The sequence below is a fragment of the Trachypithecus francoisi genome, unplaced genomic scaffold (assembly GCF_009764315.1).
Source record: "Trachypithecus francoisi isolate TF-2019V2 unplaced genomic scaffold, Tfra_2.0 Contig00586, whole genome shotgun sequence".
NCBI classification, from domain to species: domain Eukaryota; kingdom Metazoa; phylum Chordata; class Mammalia; order Primates; family Cercopithecidae; genus Trachypithecus; species Trachypithecus francoisi.
The window spans coordinates 6,667,512-6,691,954 of NW_022680749.1; the positions used below are offsets into that span (position 1 = coordinate 6,667,512).

The following is a 24,443-nucleotide window of genomic DNA, read 5'->3' on the forward strand; positions in this document are numbered from 1 at the left end:
CGACCGCAGTAGGCCCAAGCTTTGCAAACTCGGGTCAGGGCCCCTCCCACGCCGCTCTCTCAGGTCTCCCTCTGTAGAGCGCGGAGTACTCCTGCCCCGCCCCCACCCTCGCCCCTTCTTGGGCCTTTTCCCGGGCGGCTCCCCGATCACGTGACGAGGCGCGCAACTGGGCGCATGGGCCGGGCTATACGGCCTCTCAGGGAGCTGAGGGTCTAGCATTGACGCCTTAAACTTTCTCGGATGCAGCCCTCACCACCTCAGCGGCCCGGCCGGCTGGCCTCTTTTCCCAGGTTTCGGCGTTTAGACAACTCACCTGAGTCCTCAGCCTTGTCCCACACAGCAAGGTACAAGGGACGGGAAGTCTGCCTCCTCAGCAGCGCAGCGCACAAGCTTCCTGTCACCCCGGCGCCCACGATCAGCACCCGCGCCATGGCGATAGGGAGCCGCGATCCGTCCTGAGTCTCCGCGGCGGGGCGGACCGGCCCGGACTTTGTGGAAAGGCGGCCGGACCGGCGCTAGCGCTCTTTGGTTCCGTGCTCCCTACGCCGACCTGGGCCCTGAGCTGTCCCTCCGGCCGGCCTGCAGGGGGCGGACAGGAGTCGGTCGGAGCTCAGAGGCCCCTCGGTCCTTGACGAGTAAACCTGGGGCTGCGGAGAATCGGGGCTGTCTGTCTCCTCGCTCTGGGGGCCGGGCGCATCCAGAGAAGTTCCACACTCCGGGCTGCCCGTCGCCCAGAAAAGCTTGGAAATGGTGTGGGCTATTGTTGGGAGAACCCGCCTCGCCACAGAGCTGACGTTGACCACAGCAGAGAACCAACCTACCCTATCTACTGCGATAACTCTCATGCCTGTTGGGATTTTTGCAATTTTACTATTCTAGATTTGAAAGTGGGAAGAAGAAACACCAGCGATACCACGGGCAACCTTTCCTCTAATGCTTGAACGGCCCCTATTAGCAAAATAGAAACATCTTTTGGAATCTGGGAGACATTTTTCTTAGACCCGGGACTTTGTGTAACCTTCCTGAACCTCAATTTCTCCGTCTGGGAAATGGGAACAATAACGTATACCTTTCAAACTTGTGAAGATTAAAGACAACGGTTGATTCATCAGAAAATTCCAAATTACTCTTCAATAAGTTCTATGTCAGAACGCATTCCGTATGTTCTAAGGAATATAAAGATGAACAAGAGAAGGATTGGTGCCATTCCCATTGTTTTTTTCCCCCTCCTAACATTGTACTGGAAGTTCTCAATGAAACAACAAAAGGCAATGAGAATACTGAGCTATTAAAAAATAAATAATTAAGTTACACTGACTTGCAGATAAGTTATTACCTGGAAAACTAAGAAACTGAACAAGTATCAGAATCAATAAGAAAATTGACAATGGTAGCCAATTATAATGGAAACATTTAAAAATCAGAATATTTACTTCATGTCCCCATCATGAAAAAAAAAACCGTGTATCAAATGGGTGATGAATTAATACTAGATATATCTAATAAAAGAACTAGAAGAAAATGTAGGCGGGCATATATGACTAAGAAGACATTGTTAAGCATAAAAATGAAAGATGGAACTGAACAGAGAAACTACATAATCATTTACAACTTGTGTGTTACAAAATACACAAAACAAAATATGAATAGTAAATTTCTGAAAGGTGTATGAAAGATTAAAGTTAATATTATTTAAAAACATCATTCAAAGTCTTAAATACACAAATGACAAAAGCCAAAAGGAAAATGTATATATATTGGATAGAGTTCTTGAATAAAAAGAAATACATAGGTCCAATAAGCATGTGTTTAATTTTTTATATTCAAATACAAATTAAAATGAGGTACTATTTTTCATTTGTTGAGTTTTTTGTTTTTTCTTTCTTGAGACAGCGTCTTGTGTCACCCAGGCAAGAGTGCAGTGGCATGATCAGGGCTCACTGCAGCCTTGACCTCTTAGGCTCAAGCGATTCTCTTGCCTCAGCTACCTGAGTAGCTGGGACTACAGGTGCCCACCACCACGCCTGGCTAATTGTGTGTGTGTGTGTGTGTACTTTATGTAGAGATAAGGTTTTGCTATGTTCCCCAGGTTAGGAATTACTTTTGTAAATGTAAAAATGTCTTTATTTTCAGGGATACAGCAAAATACACAATGGAATATTACTGATGGAAGTGTTTCAGACAAATTTTTCATAATACAGTCTGATACTGTGTCAAAAGCCTTAAAAATATGCAGTTTAAAGCAACATTTATCTTACGAGAATAGTGTGCAATTATACATTCAAGTTTATAATTTTTCTGAAATTAGAAGTTCAGATTTCTCTGAAATTAAAAGCTTAATGTGATCACAGCCATAGCCCTAAAATCTCAAAATCGTCAATCTGGAAAGGACATTTGCGGTAATCTATTTCAACTGCCCTCTGCACCATTTTATACATGTTAATACAGACAATAAGTTCAAGTGAGTTTGCCCAAGGTTACCTATCATCTCAATGATGAAGCAAGGGCAGGCCTTCATGGTCTTCTGAGTCTGCTCTCCTGCTCTTTTCCATCCTTTCCAACTTCCTCATTTCTATTAATAATTTGATCATCATGGACAATGAGACTTGAAACTTCATAATTATCTTCAATAGTTTCTTTTTTCTCATCCTTGATACCTATCAGTCCTCAGGTCCTTTTGACCATTTCTCTATTGTCTCTTGAATCATCCAGTCACATCAGATTGTACAACAGAAAAGTTACTCAAATTCCATTTCCACCAGCAATGGTAGAAAACAGTGAACAGAATATGGTCAAATCAGAACTTCTTCTTCACTGCACACTGCCCACTGTGAACATTTAACATTTCAGAGTAATTGCCAAAAAATGAATTCACTATTTGAGTTCAAGCCATCAGGTTTTTTCTTTTTTTTTTTTTTAAGCCAGTCAAATTTAGCAGTGGAGGGCTGTATACCAACTTTAGTGACACTAACGTTAATAAATTCTGATAACCCACTACCATCAGACCAGTTCAAGCCATCAGTTCTTACTTGAATTATTACTGTAGCTTTCTAACTAGTCTTCCTACTTCCCAGTTCTGCACCCAGCTTCTAGAAAAGTCATTACCATCCTCAAAAACTTTCTGTAGCTCAGTTTCATACAGAATTAAGTTCCACTGCATTAACTTGGCATAAAAAATGTTCAATAATATATTCTCATCCTGCAGTTATCACTTTCTTCTGTATCTTCATTTGTTCTGTGCTGTGGCTAAACTGAATTTCTTTCTTTTCCTTGAACACATCCTCAGATTTTCCTCTTACCTATGGCAGAAGAAAACCTTTACTTATGCTGTTCTCTGTGTATACAGCATCCTTTTTGACTTGCATCTCCTGTAGTTGTGAATCCTCATTAATACTTCACTGTCTTTCTTCTTTCTCCCTATGATCATACGCTCTTTCAAAAACAGTTATCCAGAATTTTGGATTGCTATGGTCATCAAATGGAAGTAGCCATACCGGTTTGCAATTTCTCATTAAGCCCCAGCCTCCAGAATGGGTTACATCTGATTTCACAGTTAAGAGGGTAATGGGTCCTTGGTTGACTACTTGGCAGTAATACAGCTTTCTGGAAAGGTAAGAATGACTAGATGACCTAGAGAAAATTAGGATTGCAAGATAGGTGAGACAGTCCCCATGTCTAATATTTGTTTTTCCTATCACCATGACCTTTTCCCTTGACTTTTTTCCTATTCCTGATCTTTTCAAGGCTGACTCCTTGAATGACTTCATTCAAATCAGCTTAAAAGTCACCTAAAAGAGGTCTTCTCTAACCACTTGACCTGAAATAGCCACCCAGTGCCTCCCTATTCCATTACATGATGGAAAAATGAATGCTTTATTTTCTTCATCTCAATCCCTTTTAGAAGTAATCTCACTTTTTTACCTGTTTACTTATTTATTATTTATTGTTTTTCTCCTACTAGAATTTAAGCACCAAGAGGATAGAAATTTTGTCATATTCAATACAGTTTCCCTGGCAACTAGAATCAAATTTAGAATTCTCAGAGACTATGAGAGTTCACTATCTGTTCGCTAGAAGATATACAAGACTTTTGAGGATAATACTTAAATCAAGATAGGCCATATGGTAATTCAGTTGGATAATGATCAGTGACGTTGAGCTTTTTTTCATATGTTCATTGGCCACGCAAATGTCTTCTTTTGAGACCTAACAATACTTTTAAGACTGTTGCTTCTATATTTGAACTCCTTTAAGTCATTATAGACTGCATAGTCACTACTTGTTGCTGTTATTACAATAACTGCCAGACAGAAAAACAAATCTCCTTCAGACTTTTAAGGACGTTTCGTATCTTAATAATTTTAATTGCTTTTTAATGGACACTAGCGGGAAACTATCACTGACAACTTCTGTAGTGGTTTTCTCATTTTTGTCAAGATGTGAATGTATTTGGATTAACGTGTGGGAAAGAGGCTTGAAAAAAATAGGAAGCTGAATTTAACATTGTCTTGAGCTAAATGTTCTATTTAGTTTGCTTTTTAGTATAATATGCTTTTTCTTAGCTTTCCTATAACTCTACTTAGCAACTTTTGCTAAAAGAAACGCAATATATGATTGACTACTTTGAAGACACATATATTGGACACTTAAAATCAACAAAAGCAGAGAGGTATGATATAATACTTTTCATTGTTGTGTGTTGTACCTAGATTTAAACTAATCATTTTAATGGCAGAAGCTAAAGAAACATAATTCTCAAGTCATCTTTTAGGAAATTCTATTGAATATTACAGATATTTGATATCTTCATATTTTGTTTAGGTACTTTTGCTAAATGGGTGACACCTTTTAAAAATCATTATTTAAAGTTCTGGCAACCTCCAGTTTTAGCACTGTGGTACAAAACTGCACTTTTTACTCACTTTCATCTTTGACTGCCTTATGAAAGTTTGCCTCTCAGCAGAGTAAAGCACCAGTGATTTGCTCCATGGAATAGTATCTCACCAGGTAGCCAGCATGGATGGAAAATTATGGCAAGTAACTTAAATTGTAGTAATAATGATTACCTGCTCCATTAGGTACAAGGTTTACAGGCCAAGGTAATATTTTAATCTAGTAGTGGTGATTACTTCTATGATATCTTGCGTGAACTTAATAGCAAACCATTTTATCCAAATTATTATTTCAACATGTAAGTATTAGAAAAATTATTGTTGAGATAGTTTACATTATCTTTTTTTGTAAACCTTCAAAATCCAGAGTGTATTTTACATGTATAAAAGATCTTAATTCTGGAGCTAAATTTGTATTAGACACACTTGAGGTGTTTTTGAATTTCATAAAATTTACACCTACAACAGTAGTTTCACATACCTAAATTGTTTGAAATATATTTAAAAGTTTCAGTAACTGAATTGACTATCAATAAATCATTTTCTCTTATATTTGCACGTACTATGACAAAATTATTTATCTTTTTTAGAAAAATTGATTAGACTTTGAAGTAAAAACGTATCAACTTAAAAACTCTATTTCTCCAAGTTAAGTATATTTAAATAGCTCATGTCAACTTAAAATTATCAAATTTGAGTTGCAAAGCAACTCTAAATTTATTAATATCAACTAGTTTTCTTGTAGTTTTGTAGCCAATTTATATAAATTCTGCTGTTTAGAATTAAAATCTGCATATTGATTCATGTTAGAAAAATGTGTAAATCGGCCGGGCGCGGTGGCTCAAGCCTGTAATCCCAGCACTTTGGGAGGCCGAGACGGGCGGATCACGAGGTCAGGAGATCGAGACCATCCTGGCTAACATGGTGAAACCCCGTCTCTACTAAAAAAATACAAAAAATTAGCCGGGCGAGGTGGCGGGCGCCTGTAGTCCCAGCTACTCGGGAGGCTGAGGCGAGAGAATGGCGTAAACCCGGGAGGCGGAGCTTGCAGTGAGCTGAGATCTGGCCACTGCACTCCAGCCTGGGCGACAGAGCGAGACTCCGTCTCAAAAAAAAAAAAAAAAAAAAAAAAAAAAAAAAAGAAAAATGTGTAAATCATTATTATTGAATTGCATTATGGAAAGTTTTCATTTCAACGTAAAGTCTAATAGCTGTTTATTAAGGTAATAAATGAGCTTTTCCATTCAGCATGATATGGATGAAAAAACATGTCATCCTGCCATTTTCTTGTTTTCAGTTATGGGATATTTGACAAGTATTGCTTTTGTTTCAAGACAATCTTGAATTGGGATTAACAATACAGAAAATCTTATAAAAATTTAAAGTTGTGTTTAACAGAAAAATATTTTACACTGCTTTAGCTTTCATATTAAAATTAATTTAACTAAAATAAAATATTTAGTTTCTCACTGGCCACATTTCAAGTGCTCAATGGCCACATTCTAGACTTTAGTGAACTTTTTTACTACTTGCTTTGTATGACTGATGAGTCATTGCAAATAATAAGGTTAATTTCATTCAGTTAATTTCATTTCATTTCCCATTGGTGGTTATTAGGAGTACCACAACTATATGTCAAAGACTTATACTTCTGTGTTTCCCTTGTATAAAAATATTAAAATTTGGGTAAATATTTGAGGCTATAAATTGGGCAGTCATAACCTACATGCCTCGAACAGTCCACAGTATGCCTATTTTCCCAAGATAATTATCAATAGAATTTTATTTTAAAAGGTATCTTGTTTCAGATGATAGTCTATACATTCCTTCTAGATATAATGCAAAGCATTTTAAAACCTCAGCTAGGAAGCAAGCAGTGTGTAGTAATACATGTAGTTAATACATGTACAGACAGAGAACGTATTCCTTCCCAAGCTATTTCCATATACTTATCTGAGACAGCCCATGAGGACAGAGGACTGAGTAGACTTGCTGCCTGCTGAGCACTTTTCCAAGAATACAACCAAAGAGGAATATCTAAATGTGATTCCAAATGTTATAAAGTTTTTCCACATGCAGTTAAATTAGCAGCTCTTGCTCTTCTCTTTGGTAGAAGATATTGGTAATGCTGTTTTAAACTTTGCTGTTGCCTTCAATGAAAACCACAGATATTATACCAAATATAAATACTTGGGCCAAAGGAGAGAAGTGCAGCTTCTGTAAATTAGTTTTAAGTTAGAAAGTGTTTTTTAAAAAATGAATACACTTTAAAACTTTCAGAGCTACATTTTTTTTTTTCAAGTTATCAGTGCACTGGAAACTGAACTAATAAATATATAAGAAAGACATATCAATTATGTGCATGTAAATTATGTCCCTAAATTGCTTTTAATTTGTTCTCTTGAATAAGGAAGATTGATACATATTAATGTCAGCTATATGACAGGCATTACACTGATACATCATATCGCATTGATCAGATTTAAGTTTTATAACAATCCTGAGAAGTAGGTGTTAGTTGCATTTTGTAGGCAGGGAAACTGATGATCAGAGAGGTTAAGTAATCTGCTTTAAGTCACCTAGCTAGTGAGTGGCGAAGGTAGGGGGTCTTATAATCCTTGGATTATGTCCTTCTAGATATAGTGGTTGTCTTATTATACAAGGCTCATAAGATTAGTAAGTCATGCTTTTTGGGGGAGAATCTGGATGGCAGCCTCTGTGGGTCCCTGGTTTATTGTTTTAAGAAAAAACTTAAGAGTTCTGCCTTCGTAGAATTTAGGGGATTCAAAAATCACCTATCTGTAAAAAAAATAAAATGAGTTGCTGAATGAAAATTATCCAAGCTTCCAAATCTACTCTTTTAATTTGCAATACATGATAAAGCTCTCAGAATTGGGCTGAGCAATACTATAATGGAGACTTCTGAGAGGGAATTTATCCACAAAATAGGATAGCCAGAAAAGCATGGACTTTGAAATTAAGCAGTCCTGAATCTGAATTCTGACTGCCAGTTATACATGGTATGGTTTTAGCCAAGTTAATTCTTCGAAGCCTCTGTTTTCTCACCTGAAAACAGTAATATTTCCTACCTCACAGAATTACTTGCTGCAGTTTTATAAATGGTATAATTTGCTGCAATTTTAACTGTGTAAACATCTTTCTTTTATATATAGGTCCCAAATGTGGTATCTTTTCACAATGATGTATTTTATCCAAATTCTTCGAATTACCCATGGTGTCTTTCAAAATCAAAGATCTGTGAACCCTGAAGCAGATATGAATATTGTAAGCTGTTAGAAAATAAATCTGTACTGCCGAAATAACAGAGAATGCTACTCATCAAATTTGGAATTTTAATTTAATAGATTTACAGTCAAATGTACATATCTATATTCACATTCTATATGTTAATGTTTCTCATCTGCTATTCTATAGCTTAGTTTCTCCTTCAGCCTTATTCTATCTTTGTAATGAAAAATATGTAAATATATTCATACCTTCACATATTTGAAATATATATTCATATATATGAGGGTATGAATATATACCTCCTTCTCTATATATTTACATATATACAAATTTCAGATATAAGATTAGGTATACACATAGATATGCAAACATTTATGGATGCACGCATATTTTTAAATTGTGTATAGGTGGGTAGGTAAAAGTATGAGAGACTAGTAGTTAAAAAAGAAAATATTCTTGCGATATCTCTTTGAGGGTGGGAGTTTGTTTGTTTGTTTATTTATTTATTTATTTTATTCTTTCAGTCCCTAGTATATAAAACTGCTGCTCAGTAGGTGTTTAAAAAATATTTATTAACTGAATGAATCAGCAAATTAGTGAAAATAAAAATAGATAGGCCTGAGGTTGAGAGAGAACACCAAGGTTCATTATCACATAATGCATTAGAAATGGCAAACCATTCAACTTTATTCGATAACAATTTTATGCTAAAAGATTTGCTTTTTTTTTTATCTAGAGCCAGATTATTTCCTACTGGGGTTACCCTGATGAAGAATATGATATTGTAACTGAAGATGGTTATATCCTTGGCCTTTATAGAATTCCTTATGGGAGGACAGACAATAATAAAAATCTAGGTAATATCCAATTGAAGATGGATTGGTGACCATCTGGGGCCTGAAGTTCTTAATTGTTCTAATTGACGGAGAACGTAGGACAAGAAAAGCACCTTAAGATTAAGTGAATACTTAACTTCCCATGTATCTTCCCACATGCCACAAGAAGAGACACGCAAGAAGATACACTGGCCTTCTGGTCACAGAGAGGTTGTGATGGAACACAAGCTGTTCTTCCCAGGTTTCTTTCGTGGATCACTTGGCTCTTACATGTTGATTCTCTAGAGTTTTCTTTTTCTGATGAGAAATTAGAAATGCTGTGAAACACAATAACATTATTATGCTCTAGGTTTTGAAGAAAGGCTGGTGCAAATTTCCTTCTTCGTCTTTGTCATTCTCTCCGCTAGAAACAGCAGAGAGATGAGGTTGGTAGCAGCCTCAGGGCTCTTTATTCCAACACTAAGTACATTTGAATCATCAGAGTGTGGTGAAAAATGCACTGGAATTTGTTAGGAGATCTGGGGTGTAATCCTAGATCTGCCACTCACTAGTAGAATATGTAATGGATTACTTTTGCTTATTCATATAATTACCCAAATAAAAGCCAAGTATTTTCTTTTCTCTTTAGCTTTTCTTCCTGAAAGAATGTTTCTTTCAGAAGGAAACAGAATGTGAAAAAGATAGAATGTTTCTTATATTATAGGACATCCTCTCAAGTTATTTTGAACATTAAAGTACACTTCAGAGAGGATATTAATTTGAACGACCTCAATACCATAATGTTGCATATTTATAAAGTTACACCCAGTAGCAGAAAATCTTAACATAGATTTTATATAATAATAGTATTTATCCCCCAAGCTAAGACCTCATTTTGCAAGTACTGTATTAAAGATTTAAAGATAATTTTAAAACACAGCAAGTGCCTTAGAGTGCTCTAAAGGCAGAGTCTGAGAGAGGGGTTCAGGTACATGTGACTGATTGGTGAAATACTGTCAGGAGGCAGTAATGTGGAAATTAGGATAAAGTAGGGTAAGGAGTTAAGGAGTAATATAATAAGACTCAGCTTGGGGCTAGCTTAAAAATGATCTCAGAGAAGTTCAAGGTTCCCATAAAAATTACACTACAGAGGTGGTTCCACCTTGAAATTAGAGAGCCAGCTTTTTGTGTTCCTATGTCAGTTAATCATTGCCTGAAGGCTACCCCTAGAAGGAGGTGTGATCTCTTAGGTGAGGCAGTTCCAATTTGGCCAAGAAAGGAGCAATAGTAAGCCCTTAAAAAGCAATACTAAGGCCATAACTAGTATTCATAAATGTCCTCCTCCACCATCCATTCTGGGTTTCTCTACCTCTTAGCTAGCCTGCCTGATAGGGTAAGCTAGGCCCTCATCCCTAGGGGCTAAGATATTCATATCAGATGATGGTTGTACTTGTTCATGTACGGTTAAAACCGGGCATAGAAGTAGGAAAAGACCCAGTGGATCACCTGAAGAGCAAATGTATTTCTCCCTTTCCTCATTTTGTATCAGCAGACCTACTTTCTTATGATGATAAGGGTCAATGAACTTCCTGGTCTTCAGTAATGAAGAGCCCACAGTGACCAGGCAGTGGTCATAGCTTTAAGTTTGTTAGGATGCTTATAATGCCTTGGTGGTAGCATTTTCTCTCTGGAGACCAGGGCCTCTAGAGATGTAGAGGCTGAAACTGTGAGAACAGATCCCTAAGTGGGTTCCTAGGAGTAATGGCAAGCTCTTGTTCCTCAGACTCCTGTGTTCTACTTATTGGGTTATCACAAATATATTCTCGCCATCTTTAAAAAATGTACAATAATTCCTGAAGGATAGTGCCCATGCTTACAGAATGTCATCTCTCAGCTGGATTTTTCCTGGCTGGCTTTTACTGAGCATTCAAGGGCTTGTTTCATTTTTCTATCAGGTTGGCAGCCTCTTGATGGGAGTTACATGGTAGTATCAGTGGATACCATTGCCATGTGCCAATGGATATGTCCACTTTGCTATGTAATTGATCCCTTATTTAAAATGTGTCACTTAAAATGTGTATGAGTGCTCGAATTACTATAAAATGTTTGATTATTCTCTTTCACTAAAATGTATATATTTAAGTGTGATGTGACCTAATTGCTCACTTGGTTATTTGAAAGATATCCGTTAGTGAACTGTATTAAACAGCTCTGTCATACAATGGGATTAAATCTTAGTAACTTACCCTACTTATGAAAAGAATTTTTAAAAACTTTAAACTGTCATGTACTAAAAGTTTGAATTTCATATAAGAGATTTTCATATAGATAACCACAAAATTTATAAAGAATTTTCTACATTTATTTTTCAGCTCAGAGGGTTGTTGTATACTTGCAACATGGTTTGCTTACATCTGCCAGCAGCTGGATTTCCAATCTTCCCAACAATAGTCTGGGCTTCATTCTGGCAGATGCTGGTTATGATGTGTGGATGGGAAATAGCAGAGGAAATACCTGGTCCAGGAAACACTTGTACCTGGAAACGAATTCCAAAGAATTCTGGGCTTTCAGGTATAAATAAAATGAAGTAACATTTCATTTTATAAGTGTATACAAATTTTTCATTTTGAATGAAATAAAATAAAATTTACGTCTTACTCTTTTCACAATTTAGGACTTTCCATAGACCATTACAATTTATGTGAATTTTGGCTTGAAAATTAAAGAGTACTTGTGTGATTTTGAGTTTGTTACTTATGTTTCAGCAATAATCTTTATTTCTTACTTAGTACCTTACTGACCAACCCTATCCTTCCTTTGATTACTCTTCTACTCTATAACTCATATATTTTGTCTACCCTATTCTGTTTTTCATATACAAACACCCTCTTTATAAGACTGCCTTGTGATTTTATTTCCTTGACTTTGAGTTCCCACAGAAGTCTCTATTTAGAAGATACATTATACCATATAACTTCCTGATTAATAACAAAAGACAGTAGAAAATTGCCTTTATTCATTCACCTATTCATTATTTTCAAACATTAACATAACATTAGTAGAAAGTGCTATTTTTATTTTCCTCTTTCTTTTGTAGTTTTGACGAGATGGCAAAATATGACCTTCCAGCCTCCATTGATTTCATTGTGAAGCAAACCAGACAAGAGGAAATATTTTATGTAGGCCATTCACAGGGTACTACTATTGGTATGCCAAGAAAAATTATTGCTAATATCCCTTAATTTCTTTGTTAATGTTGTGTATATACATGTTAAAGTTGTAGATAAGCTTCTAGACCTGTAAGTAAAACAAAAACTGTGAGATAAACATAGTATAGCAGAATGTCCTGGAATCTTACATGCTGCTTTGATCCCACATGGAGTCTTCTCTAGTCACAAGGAATTCATTGTAAAGACAAGGTTGGTTGTGGTTTTGTTTGTTTCAAATTGTATAAAAGTTGGATATCTATGTTATTTAAGATCAAAGTGAGATTGCCACTATTATGTGTTCTACAAATAGAACTTTCACATTATTTTTCCTTTCAAAAATGTAGCATAGGATTTTATGAGTGGAAAAGATGAAAATCTATGTATGTTTTTGCATTTAGGACTGATCAAACTTAAGAAATGCACAAAAATCAGGGAATTCTTTCTATATTTAAACATGACTAGAAAAGAACTTTAATCAGAACTCTAATGCCTGTCTAATATATAACAACTTTACTTTCAGAAATAAATTACCTATGACCTAACATAATTCTCTTGCATGGTACTATAAACCTCTTTACTCATGTTGTTCTACTTTGCAGGGAGAAAAAGCCATCTTATAATAGAAGCTAATATTAAGTAAATCGTTTCTAAGCTGAAGACAATAATTTTCTTATAGAAATAATCCACTTCCTACTACAAAAAGCATGTTGAGTAACAATCTAATCTCATTTTCTACAGATCTTTTCTCTGACATGTATTAACCATATATGTGACTTTTAGTCCAAATTCTCATCAACTATTCAATTATCTAAAACCAGGAATGCCTGAAAATGTAGAAATAAGAAAAAAATGAGTAATGAGTGTCGGAGCTTGTTGACTTATCACATGATATATAATTCTTTGGTTGTTTGGCTTCTCAGAACCTGACCTAAATAAATAAATAATAAATAAATAAATAACCAATCAGAAATCAGAATATTGACATGTAAGTAGATAGCTTGATAAGACGGCAAAGGGAAAAATGACTATTTTCACATTAATGCCTCAAAACTACCAATAAAATAAGATGCTTAGTATCCTCTGTATAAGATGATAAGGAGTTTTAAAATATATTGAAGATAAATGTTAAAACAATGGGACATTTATTGAGCCTGTCACCTAAAGTGTAAAATTCACCTGTCTGAAAATTCACGTTTCATTTTCACCATTGCAAGTTATAAAAAATGTTCAATATTGCTCCTGATTTTTAAACTATGATGTTACATGTCTGATTTATTGCTAAAGTATCATTCTTTATGGTCTATACATTGTAGAAACCCGAATTATCAGCATTATATTATGACCAATATAATATAATATACTGGGTGATTTAAAAATGTTTGATAGGTGAATTAAGAAATAGTTCATTGTTCAGAAACTATTTTTGAACTTACTCTTATTCTCCTTGGTGTCATCTCTTACATGCTAGTAATTGCTTAAGAATAGCTTACTAATTTATATCTTATTTTATTTTAGGTTTCATAACATTTTCTACTATACCAAAGATAGCTGAAAGAATCAAAATATTTTTTGCCTTAGCACCAGTTTTTTCCACAAAGTACTTAAAAAGTCCTTTAGTTAGAATGACATACAAATGGAAGTCAATAGTCAAGGTATGTTCTACCTTTATTTTATGTCATTGATAACCCAAAGTGATAATTTTATGCTTTCAAATAAGAGATCTTGACTATATTCAGACAACCACAAGTATGAATTGAAATTTTTGGTTTCATTTACACTAGATTCCTGCCTTTGTTTCTACAAAGGAATACAGTTTTACTTATTATAACTTTAGAACCTCACTGTGAGAGGAAATCCAGTGGCCCAACCACCCTGCTTCCAAGTTTTTTCCTTTATTTGAAATTTTCAAACTACTGTGAGATAATTTGTTCGGTTTTATACATAGTGAATTACGACAACATTTCTTTAGTACTTATTGTGGTCATCCAAATGTGGATAAAATAAATTTATTTTACAGGCTTTTTCTGGCAACAAAGAATTCTTGCCTAAAACCTCATTTAAAAAATTCGTTGGTTCAAAGCTGTGTCCACTACAGATTTTTGATAAGATTTGCCTCAATATCTTGTTTATGATGTTTGGATATGACTCAAAAAACTTAAATATGGTAAGAACAAGTTGAATTTGAAATATGTATATTTTCCAATATTTGAAAAGTATAATAATAATAGTGCTTGTGTTATACCTTGTGTCATTTTGTGTTTCATCCACATACACTAGTCATCAGATTCTTAGCCTATCTGATTTTATGACTATATCAACATTGTACAACTAACTTGCATTAACATGCTAGGATTGTTTTACTTGCATATTTGTCTTGCTGTCTGTAAATATTAGAGAGCAGCTGATGTGATGGATATCTTTATTGACCTTTGCTACTGGGTATTAGTCTCCTGAGACTTCTAAGATTTAGGTCCTCTTCTATTCAGTTGTTTCCTGTAACTCCATAACTCCTCCTGCTGGTTCCTAATACTCCTTCCCATCCTTGTTGATCTTTCCATAATTAGAATTAGTGCGTGCCAATTATCTTTAAGTTTCTAGCTTTTATCAATACTCTTGGAGTGGGAAACCATTGTAGTACTCAAGGTACTATTACCAAAACCTTTGGATTGATTGTGTATAGGTTCTCTTAAGGATATAGGCATTCATTCTAAGCGTTTCTCATCACATTATTTAAAGATGCAGATTTGGCAGAAGCAAATGTGCCATTTGGACTAGAGGTTAGTTCTTGTACCTGGACCTTTTAAGAGCTTCTCAAAGAGAGCCAATATAGACATTCAAAGAAAGAGAGGTATTCTCTTAATTCCCAAACACACTTTTATGCCACAAGGACATGTTTGTTAACTTTGTTGATTTTGTTCAACCTTATCTTATTTTCAGAATGCTATAAGAAACTCAGTTCTCATCTTTTCCATCCATAAAGATATGAGCAATGTACCTTCTGCCAGAGAAGGCAAAAAGGATTACTTCCATATTCCCTCTTTTTCATATTTTTCTGTTCATCTAGTGCTAAGCACCTACTATGGGAGGCCTGGAAGAATCATAAATACAATGTTTATTTTTACTTATCCATTCATTCTATGTTTTAGGTAGTATATTTGGCCAATTCTATATTTTTTGTAATTATAATGTGATGTCTCTGAGAACTCTTTTTGTGTGTGTAAATTATTAGAAAAGCTTATACTCTGGTTTCCTAGCCTTCAAAACTGTGGCATTTCTTCTGCAACAGAAGTTGACAGTGTTGTAGATTGTAATATGACTGTGTCTTAATTTAACTGGAATTGTAGGAAGTTGGAAGAGAAAATTTTCATGCACACTGTGTTTGGAAATAGTTAATTGTGAAACTGTGGTTCAGCTTGAATCAGTCTCTTGAGCCTAGCAAGATCTGTGGAGGAAGTAGGGTCTGGCTTAAAATTGTTTGCTTAGAGCCAGTATGAAAAAACAAAAAAGAATCTGGTAGTTTGTAAAAAGGCAGTGAGTGGAACCTGACCGATGTCACTCGGGTGTGGAAAACCATCCAGAGAATTGAAAGCAAGTCGTGAGAACTGAAAGCAAGTCATGATGCAAGGAAAAACAGATGACAAAAATGCTCACAATGTGACTTGGAAAATGTATCCTCAAACAACCAAAGTTTTGACCTTGTCCAGGTGTTATGATTTTTTGATGATGATTTACAAAAAGAAATTCTAACTCTTATGAAGGGAAATGAGCCTGAGATATCTGAGTACAGCTGTCAAGGGTGTGTGGTTACTATTTAGGTCCCTTTCAGGAAATGGATTCCTTCTTATCTTTCTGATAAAGGTGAAGTAGAGACTCTGGTAAACATTTCAGATTGCTCACAGATAGGCCTGACAGGTGTTTATGAAAGCTACTGTGCACTTCTTCATACGGAAGGATGAACAGAACAATGCAATTTAGGTTGTATAAGCCTCTGACCTACATTAAGGTAAACAGTAGTGACCCATGATGGAAGGAATATCTGGAGTGTACCAGAAAACTAAGAATTATATTGGAGTTTATTTCAAACACAGAGAATAATTATAATTAGAGGACATAATAAATATCTGAGTTTTAATTATAGAATATTTCTGTTAAAAATTTCTGTACAGGCTATTTAACATTGTTCAGTCAGACCTTTATTTTTGACAGTTTCAAGTAGCCTGAATGGCAATGAAAAGAAATTTTCTCTTTTTTATTGAGGTACAATTGACAAATAAATACATTGTGAAATAATTGCCACAATCAAGTTATTAACACATCTGTCACCTCACAGAGTCACATTTTTGGTGAGAATGCTTAAGATCTATTCTCTCAGCATATTTCAAGTATACAGTACAGTATAATTAGCTAGTCACCATGCTGTACATTAGGTCCTCAAAATGTATTTACTATATAACTGAAAGTTTATACTCTTTGACCACCATGTCCCCATTTTTCTCACCTGCCAGACCCTGGCAACCATCATTTTACTCTGTTTCTATGAGTTCATCCTTTTATCTATTTAATATTCTACATAGGAGTGATACCATAGAGTATTTGTCTTTCTCTATTTGGCTTATTTAACTTACTAATGCCCTTCAGGTTCATCTATGCTGTCACAAATGGCAGAATTTTTTTCTATGATTGATTAATATTCTACGTATATATATGTGTGTATATGTGAACACATACATACGTATATACATATATATGTACATATATACATATATGTGTATTAATAATATTTTCAAATCCATTTTGACAGTCTTTGCCTTTTAATTGGATTATGGTATTTAGTAAATTTGTTTTTATATAATTATTAAGATTAGATTTATGGCTATCATCTTGCTATATGCTTTTGATTTGTCCTATCTGTTGTTCTTTTTATTTCACATTTCTCGACTACTTTTGTGTTTCTGAAATACTTTTTAATACTTTATCTTATTTTGTTACAGCTTTAAAAATATTCTTTATTATTCTCTTTGAAATTATAAAATGTATCATGTATTATTACTTACATTAAATTTGTGTTTATATCCACATCCTAAATAATGCAAAAACTTTATACCAGTTTAACTGGGATTCACCGTTTGGGATACACTGAGCTTCTTTCATCAAATTTAAACATTCTCAGCCATTAGTATTTCAATTATTTTTTTTCTTTCAAAATATTGGACCACCTGACAGTGGCCAACATCTTTCCTTGCTCTATTTTTTTTTTTGTGCTTAAGTTTGAATATTTTATATAGTTTTGAATTTGAGTTCAATAATCCTGTCTTTTGCTGTGTGTAGTCTGCTTTTAAATCCATCTAATAAATTTTAATGTTTATATATTATATTTTTATTTTGAGTGTCCATTTGACTATAAAATAAATTCTAATTATCTGTTAAAATAGTCTTTCTTTATGACCATTTTAAACTTTAAAAAATATTTTATTTAACATATTAATCATACTTTATTTTAAAGCTTTTGCTAACTCCAATGTTTGCAGCATCTCTGCATCTGCTTTTGCTGATTATTTTATGTCCTTATTGTTGGCTGTGTTTTCCTGTTTCACTCTGTGACTAGGATTGAATGCAAGGTACTGTGAATAGTATGCTGCACATTCTCTTGGTTAAATAACTGTCTTAGTGCATTTTGTGTTGCTATAATAGAATACCCAAGACTGGGTTATTTATAATGAACAGAAATGTATTGGTTCACACTTCTGGAGGCTGGGAAGTCCAAAATCAAGGCACTGACATCTGGCAATGACCTTCTTGCTGTGCCACCACATGGTGAAAGGTGTAGGGCAAAGAAGCAACAATGAAGCAAAAGAGAACCAAACTCACCCTTTTATTTTATTTTATTTTTAATTTTTTTTGAAACGGAGTTTCGCTCTGTCACCTAAGCTGGAGTGCAGTGGTGCGATCTCAGCTCACTGCAACTTCTGTCTCCTGGGTTCAAGCAATTCTCCTGTCTCAGCCTCCTGAGTAGCTGGGACTTCCAATGCATGCCACCATGCCCGGCTAATTTTTGTATTTTTGGTAGAGATGGGGTTCACCATATTGGTCAGGCTGGTCTCGAACTCCTGACATCAGGTGATCCACCCACCTCGGCTTCCCAAACTGCTGAGATTACAGGTTTGAGCCACTATCCACAGCCTCAAACATACCCTTTTATAATGGCATTAATCTCATCCATGAGGGCAGAGACTTTATGGCTCAATCACCTCCCAAAGATCCCACCACGTACCACCACCACAATGGCAACCAGCAGGAGTTTAGGAGGGAGCAAACATTCAAACCATGGCAGTTACCCTCTCAAGAGTTTAGACTCATTTAGCTAATTGTCAGTGCCCATTTTTAGATTTTTTAGGGTTGGTCTTATTTTATTCACTTTTCGTTAATTCAGGAGACTACTTCTGGCAATCTATGGCCTTTAGTCCAACTCCATAGCACCCACATAGACTGATTTCTGTTTCTTCTGCCCAGCAAGACTGCCATACTCTATTTGGCTCTAATTCCCTGCACTGTATTGGAAAATGTCCACAGGATGAAAGTTGGGATTAATGAAAGGTTTGCTTCTTGTATTTTTATTCTCTTCAGGTTCCTGTCCTCTGGTGGTTGCTTTACAGTTTCTGTAAACCTGAACAATTGTTTTATAGTTTGCATCCAATAACGTAAAAAATATTTGTGAGGTTTTTTAAAATAATTTTTTTCATTTTTGCTTGTTCTTACATGATACCTCTCTCTTCATATACTTGCTTTTCTTTGACTGAGTAGAGTTAACTGATTTTGAGAAATTTTTACCAAGAATTGGAATAGTAAGACAGGCCTTTTTTTCTTGTGGAAATAAATCTTGCTTGCTTTTTCAAGGCACCTGAGGTCACTTTGAGATCAGTACTCGACATGTCTGGTTCACTGAGGTTCCCAGGGACTATCTAGGCAATGCAAATATAGATTGCAGATTAACATCATGGCTTTACCTTGAGCACTATAGAATTTGAGGCCCTTATGGAGAGTGTTTCTTTTTAAAATCTTTCAACTTTGACAGGCCTTAGACTTTTTTTGTTTTTTTCAACAGCTAAGGTCTCAGAATGAAACTTTACATTCTCTGTGACTGACAACCTTAAACAAAGTGACTTTAGTTCTTTGTTTGTCTTTGGGGGTTCTTTATTTCTCTCTTCAATTTATTTTAGTAATTTACTTCTATCTTGTTAGTTCTTTCATGCTTTCAAAAGGTGTTTGTGTATGTGTGTGTATAGGCCTGTGTCAGTCACATTTGATTGTTTTCAGTAGGGTGAGTGACAGATCAAATAACTTAGAAATTCAATAATGACGTCTATATTAACGTAAAAATTGTACAATTGAATAAGTATATTTGTATATTTAATTAAAATATAATTTGATGATTTGTTTATTAATATTAATTTTAAAATAACCTAATTTTCTTGAAATAATTTAGTTCAATAAATATTAAGAGATTATGCTTTCTATGATTCAACTAATATAAAAACACTTTTTTAAAAAAATCCCTCAGAGTCGTTTGGATGTATATTTTTCACACAACCCAGCAGGAACATCTGTTCAAAATATGCTCCACTGGAGTCAGGTATAACTGCTAAAGTGCATTTCAATACAATTTAATTTACGCTACTCATGGTTTACCTCATTATTCTAGGGGTCATACCATGGCCATAGAGTAATAAATTTATAAGGATAAAATAAAATTATTATATATTTCTATAATTCCTTATAGTTTATAAAATATTGAGGCCAGGTGCAATGGCTCACGCCTATAATCCCAGCACTTTAGGAGGCCGAGGTGGGTGGATCACCTGAGGTCAGGAGTTTGAGACTAACCTGGCCAACATGGTGAAACCCCGTCTCTACTAAATACAAAAATTAGCTGTGTATGGTGGCACATGCCTGTAATTCCAGTTACCTGGGAGGCTGAGGCAGGAGAATCACTGGAACCCACGAGGTGGAGGTTGCAATGAGCCAATATTGTACTGCTGCACACAGTAAGACTCTGTCTCAAAAATAAAGAAATACATAAATGAAAATAAAATGTTAGTATCATAATTTAATAAATCCTCTAAACCTAAGTAGTGTTACAGCAATATAAATATCAGTTTTACAAATGAAAAAATGTTACAACAGCAGACTAGGGATTATCTAGGCCATGTCCCACAATTGACTTGCCCAATGCTTGAAAACTATTCCACTTTTAGAAATCTGACTGGAACACAGTTAGTTATCCTGATGCCTACTCTGAAACACTTTCACTAGACTGCACTTTCTCCTCTGTTAAATTGTTAACTCCTGAGGACCATGAGAAGTTTATTCACTTTTGTATTTCCAAGGCCAACAGTTCTTAGCATATAGTAGATACTCAACTAATATTTGTTCAGTTAATGATATTGATTTAAAAAAAGCTACTGTGAATGCAATCTTAATATTGAAAACCAGGATAACATAGTAGAAAGAATACTTTTCTCAGATCAAAAGACCAGAAATTAAAACCTTTCTCTGGACCTTAGTGGCAGGGTGACATTGAGCATCTCATTTAATCTTCCTGAATCAGTTTCCTTTATTTTTAAAGTGAAATTAATAATTATCTGATTTAACTAAGAAAAATATTGTAAGAATTGAAAAGGCTAATGATTATAAATGTTCATTAAAGTTAATAAACACTAGGTAACTTTAAAGTATGGTTAAGATATTGGGTAAGGCTTTTTCATTTACAAAAAGTTTAAATCTATAATGTAATTGATTTGATATAACTTACTGAAAACATTTATTGTAACTTATATTTAGGTAAGATAAGCTATACTTTATTCTCTGGTGATGGCTAGACTAGAAAAGTCTAAACAACCTTTGCAATTATTTATCCATTGTAACAATATTTATTGCACACCTACTATGTGTCTATACTATTCTGTGTTCATGGGCTACATCAGTGAACAAAACAAGAACTCCTGTCATCCTGAAGCTTACATATTATTAGTAGGTATATAGATAATAAACAGTAACCATGTCAACTTTAAAAACTGTTATAATGTGTTAGAAGGGAATAGAACTATGGATAAATTGGGATAAAAGAGTAGGGAAAAGGTATTAGGCATGCTGAGAAGCAGGTTGTACTTTTGAATAGAAAGGTCAGGCCAGGTTTTAGTGAGATGGTGACATTTGGAACATGGAAACTTAGCGAAAGGAGGCAAAAATAATGAGTAAGATAGGGATCTGCATATCATTGTAAGGACTTTGGCATTCACTCTGTGTGAAGTGAGTAGGCACTGCATGATTTTGAGCAGGGAAGTATGACATAGTTTACAGTTTTAAAGGGAACACATTGGCTGCTATGTTAAGTAGACTATAGTAGGACAAGAGTGAAAGCAGTGAGAGAGTTAGAAAATTACTGCAATAATCCAAATGGGAATGACAATTGTTTGGACTGATGTGTTGACAGCAGAGATGGTGAAAATGAAAGGAGTCTGAATAAACATATGTATATCATGAACATGCAGGCAACAAGGTTTAATGAAGGACCCTATAAGAGGTGAGAGAGAAAGAGAGTCTTGGATGATTCTAAGGTTTCTGACTTACATAAGGAAAAGGTAATATTGCCATTAAAGGAGATAGGGAGGTTTGATGATGAAGGTTTTGGAGGAAAGGTAAAATAAGTTTTAGGTATTTAAGTGATGACGTTGAGTAAGCAGTTGTATATAGGAGCCTAGAATTTAGGAAAGACTTACAAAAGAAGGTAAACATTTTGAATATAAATGACATGTAAAGCCAAGAGAGTGAGAATACAAAAAGCCAGGGGTGAGAATGCAAATGAAGTGAGTATAGACAGAAAAGCAAGATCCTTTTGAGAAAGGATTGGGTACCGAGATCGGAAAAGATTAACAGGTCAGGTGGCAGAAACTAAATTGGATAAACAAAGCTGAAAAGGAACAGAAAGTAAAAATGAAGATCAAAAAATTGTGGTATTCTAGAAGTTAGGTAAAGGAAAGATCTCAAGGATGAGGGAATGAACAACTATGTCAAATGCTGCCAACAGATAACATGAGAAAATTCCTCAGAATTGATCAAAGTGTTAGAAATGTCAAGGTCATAACTAACCTTGGCCAGAAAGTGGTGGTGAGGCTATGAGTGTAAAGGGGTAAAGAAAAAAGTGACTTCTGGGACAAACTCTTGAGCCCTATTGTTTGAAGCAAGGTGTTTTAGGTGGGTGTTATCTTAGTGTTAGTGCAAGACACTCAGTGTTGACCTCTGTTGAAGAAGCTGAAGATTTGAGGAAGCCTGATGTTACTTCTCCCACAAGAGGCCCTCCTTTGGGTAGAAAAAAGCCTTGGGTATATGTACATTTATATAAAGACAATGGAATTATTTCTTTAGATTCCCCTGCCCCAATCTCCAACCCCTTCCATTTATTTCTCTACTCAAAGGAAAAGAAGAACAAAGAAGCCCACCTGCATAAATACCAGCAGACCCAGTACAACGGGGGTATATATGCATTGCATGCTTAACTTGCTCAGCTGCCACTGTAATGAACAAATGATACGGTCTTTTTTTTTGGTTTCTCTTTCAGCTTTTAAATTCTACTCATTTGAAAGCTTATGACTGGGGCAGTCCTGATCTGAACTTGGTTCATTATAATCAGGTACATAATTCTCTATAAAAACTCTCTCTCTTCCTGATTTTTAGATAACTTTTCTATAGATCAAGGATCAACTGTAAATCCCCAGAGTACAATAACACACTGATAAGGACCAGCAGATGAAGATAATATTTATTTGGATACATATTGTCACATCCAACCAAAGTGGCTTTTCCATGTTTTCTACGTATTTTAACAACAAATATCCTGGATAAGTCTAGAAAAGTTGACAGGCAGTAGAAGAAGTCAGTGTCTCTCAAGAGGAAAAATACTGTGTTTTTTTATATCCATAGCTTTACACTTGGCTAAATAAGAAATAAAAGGCATAATATATTTATTGACCCTAAAACCAGTTATGCTATTTAAAAAGATGAGAAAACATATATAATAATTAGGAAAAATTCGAAGTCAATGAGAATGTGGTAACAATTGTATAATGACAAAATTATTGAAGTACTAGAACCCAAGTCTGTCTGACTTCAAAGTTTATGCTTTTCCTCCATACTTTTCTGTCTCAGCTAAACTCCAGGCTGATGTGATCTGTTCATATAAAAGTCTGATCTTCATATAAAATTTAAAGATCAAATTCAAAGAGATCAGAGTTGACATGGACTGCCAATACTTATAATTTATTGACAAACATATTGACAGTAATACTGCCACAGAAAATTGACTTAAAATCTTTCATATTTTATAGGTAGTACTGAAATTATCTCTGTGAAGTGTTTGAATATTTTGAATTAGAACAAACTGTCTAGTTTAGATTTATGTATAACTTATTTTCAACTAAAACTGGTAATGCCTATTCATACTTTCATACCTTTGTTTCAACAGGTCCACTAAGTTGAATCCATTAGATTTGACTTATTTTAAAACAGTATTTAACTCATCATTTTAAACAATTAGTAATTAAAACCTTCTAATGTATCATCTCCTATGAAAACTCTTTTTTCATTCATTTATTTTTAGACAACGTCTCCATTCTACAACGTGACAAACATGAATGTGGCAACTGCAATTTGGAATGGTGAAAGTGACTTGTTGGCTGACCCTGAAGATGTTAAAATTTTACATTCTGAAATCACAAACCACATTTACTATAAAACTATTTCTCACTACAATCATATAGACTTTTTATTTGGATTAGATGTCTATGATCAAGTTTACCATGAAATCATTGACATTATCCAAGACAATCTATAAAGAACCATGGTGCTGTGTGTTTAAAGATCTATATCATTCCTAATGAAATCCAATTCTTATTTTTTTAACTGTGTATGTTCTTTCATTTTTAAAACTAAAATATGTAGCTTTTCCGTCTATATTCTCATTGACCTTAGGCCCTCCAGTCATTAAATCAGTGTCATTTATCATCTCAGGGGCAATGGCAGATTATAAATCAATCTAAGAAGCCTGTTGAGTTTCAAAATAGAATTTACATAACTTATATCAAAAACAATAATCTTTAACATTTTCAATTGCAGTAGATAACTTTTTAGGAAAGTTTTTTTCAAAAGTACATGGGCTTACATATATTATAAAAAATAGAGTTTTGAGAAATACTTGATGATATGAAAGCTAATGTTCCTCTATG

General features: G+C 34.8%; 2 protein-coding genes across 6 annotated transcripts in view; one reads left to right on the forward strand and one right to left on the reverse strand.

Annotated features, from left to right (window-relative positions):
* The window catches only part of RNLS (renalase, FAD dependent amine oxidase), a 332,009-nt gene extending 330,214 nt beyond the window's left edge, over window positions 1–1,795 (reverse strand). For both annotated transcript variants that reach the window (XM_033215708.1, XM_033215705.1), the window contains exon 1: window positions 314–1,795. In XM_033215708.1, the coding sequence (XP_033071599.1) occupies window positions 314–431 (118 nt within the window). In that variant the 5' untranslated portion in view covers window positions 432–1,795. The remainder of the gene's footprint in view (window positions 1–313) is intronic.
* On the forward strand, window positions 1,795–24,118 carry LIPJ (lipase family member J). Of its 4 annotated transcripts, none has more exons than XM_033215666.1 (11): window positions 1,795–4,125; window positions 4,543–4,669; window positions 8,066–8,177; window positions 8,878–8,998; window positions 11,329–11,527; window positions 12,054–12,163; window positions 13,681–13,817; window positions 14,183–14,329; window positions 19,724–19,795; window positions 22,781–22,852; window positions 23,819–24,118. In XM_033215666.1, exons 2-11 carry the CDS (start codon window positions 4,611–4,613, stop codon window positions 24,050–24,052), a joined length of 1,263 nt encoding a protein of 420 aa, XP_033071557.1. In that variant the 5' UTR covers window positions 1,795–4,125; window positions 4,543–4,610; the 3' UTR covers window positions 24,053–24,118. The 4 variants fall into 4 exon arrangements, with proteins under 4 accessions (XP_033071557.1, XP_033071567.1, XP_033071578.1 ...); XM_033215676.1 differs by having other exon boundaries at window positions 4,563–4,669; XM_033215687.1 differs by lacking the exon at window positions 19,724–19,795 and having other exon boundaries at window positions 23,819–24,088.
* Window positions 24,119–24,443: the final 325 nt, after the last annotated feature.